We start from the raw sequence: 483 nt of genomic DNA on the forward strand, positions 1-483 counted from the left end.
CGCACACGCGCCGCGCCCAGCCCGGAGCGCGCAGGGGAAAGCCGGGCCTGCAGGGTGCGGCGGGCCAGGCCGGGGTGCAGAGCTCGGCCGTCTTCCGCGGAGAGCGAGATCCGGTTTCAAAATTGCAAAACTGTGGGGGAGGATAAAGGCGATACTTTCCAAACCATCCCGGGCACCAAGGAAGGAAGCGCCACTCGTTCTTCTTTGTTGTTCTCAATGTATCAAGCAAAACTAGTTCTAAGCCCACATATTCGTGTGTCATAGTTCAGGGACACAGGTCAGAGACAAACTTCCATGCTATTATACCCAAATAGATTCTTTATAGTGCAAAATCACTCTGCACTGTGAAAGATAGCGCCTTCCTTTTCTCCTCAAACTCTTTCATGAAATCATAATTTCTGTAGAAATCCGCCTATTCCTTGCCTGGTTCAGCCACAGCAAACTTACGGAGAGCTGCAACCCCGGGGATACAATGAATGCTCC

The 483-nt window shown here is 52.0% G+C and overlaps 1 protein-coding gene across 1 annotated transcript in view; it reads right to left on the reverse strand.

Moving 5' to 3' along the window:
* The window catches only part of EPHX4 (epoxide hydrolase 4), a 40,879-nt gene extending 40,617 nt beyond the window's left edge, over positions 1-262 (reverse strand). Inside the window, 1 exon segment of the mRNA XM_017855788.1 lies at positions 8-262. Coding sequence (XP_017711277.1) covers positions 8-262 — 255 coding nt within the window.
* Positions 263-483: the final 221 nt, after the last annotated feature.

This window comes from Rhinopithecus bieti, unplaced genomic scaffold, assembly GCF_001698545.2.
Source record: "Rhinopithecus bieti isolate Rb0 unplaced genomic scaffold, ASM169854v2 scaffold_41619, whole genome shotgun sequence".
NCBI classification, from domain to species: Eukaryota; Metazoa; Chordata; class Mammalia; order Primates; family Cercopithecidae; genus Rhinopithecus; species Rhinopithecus bieti.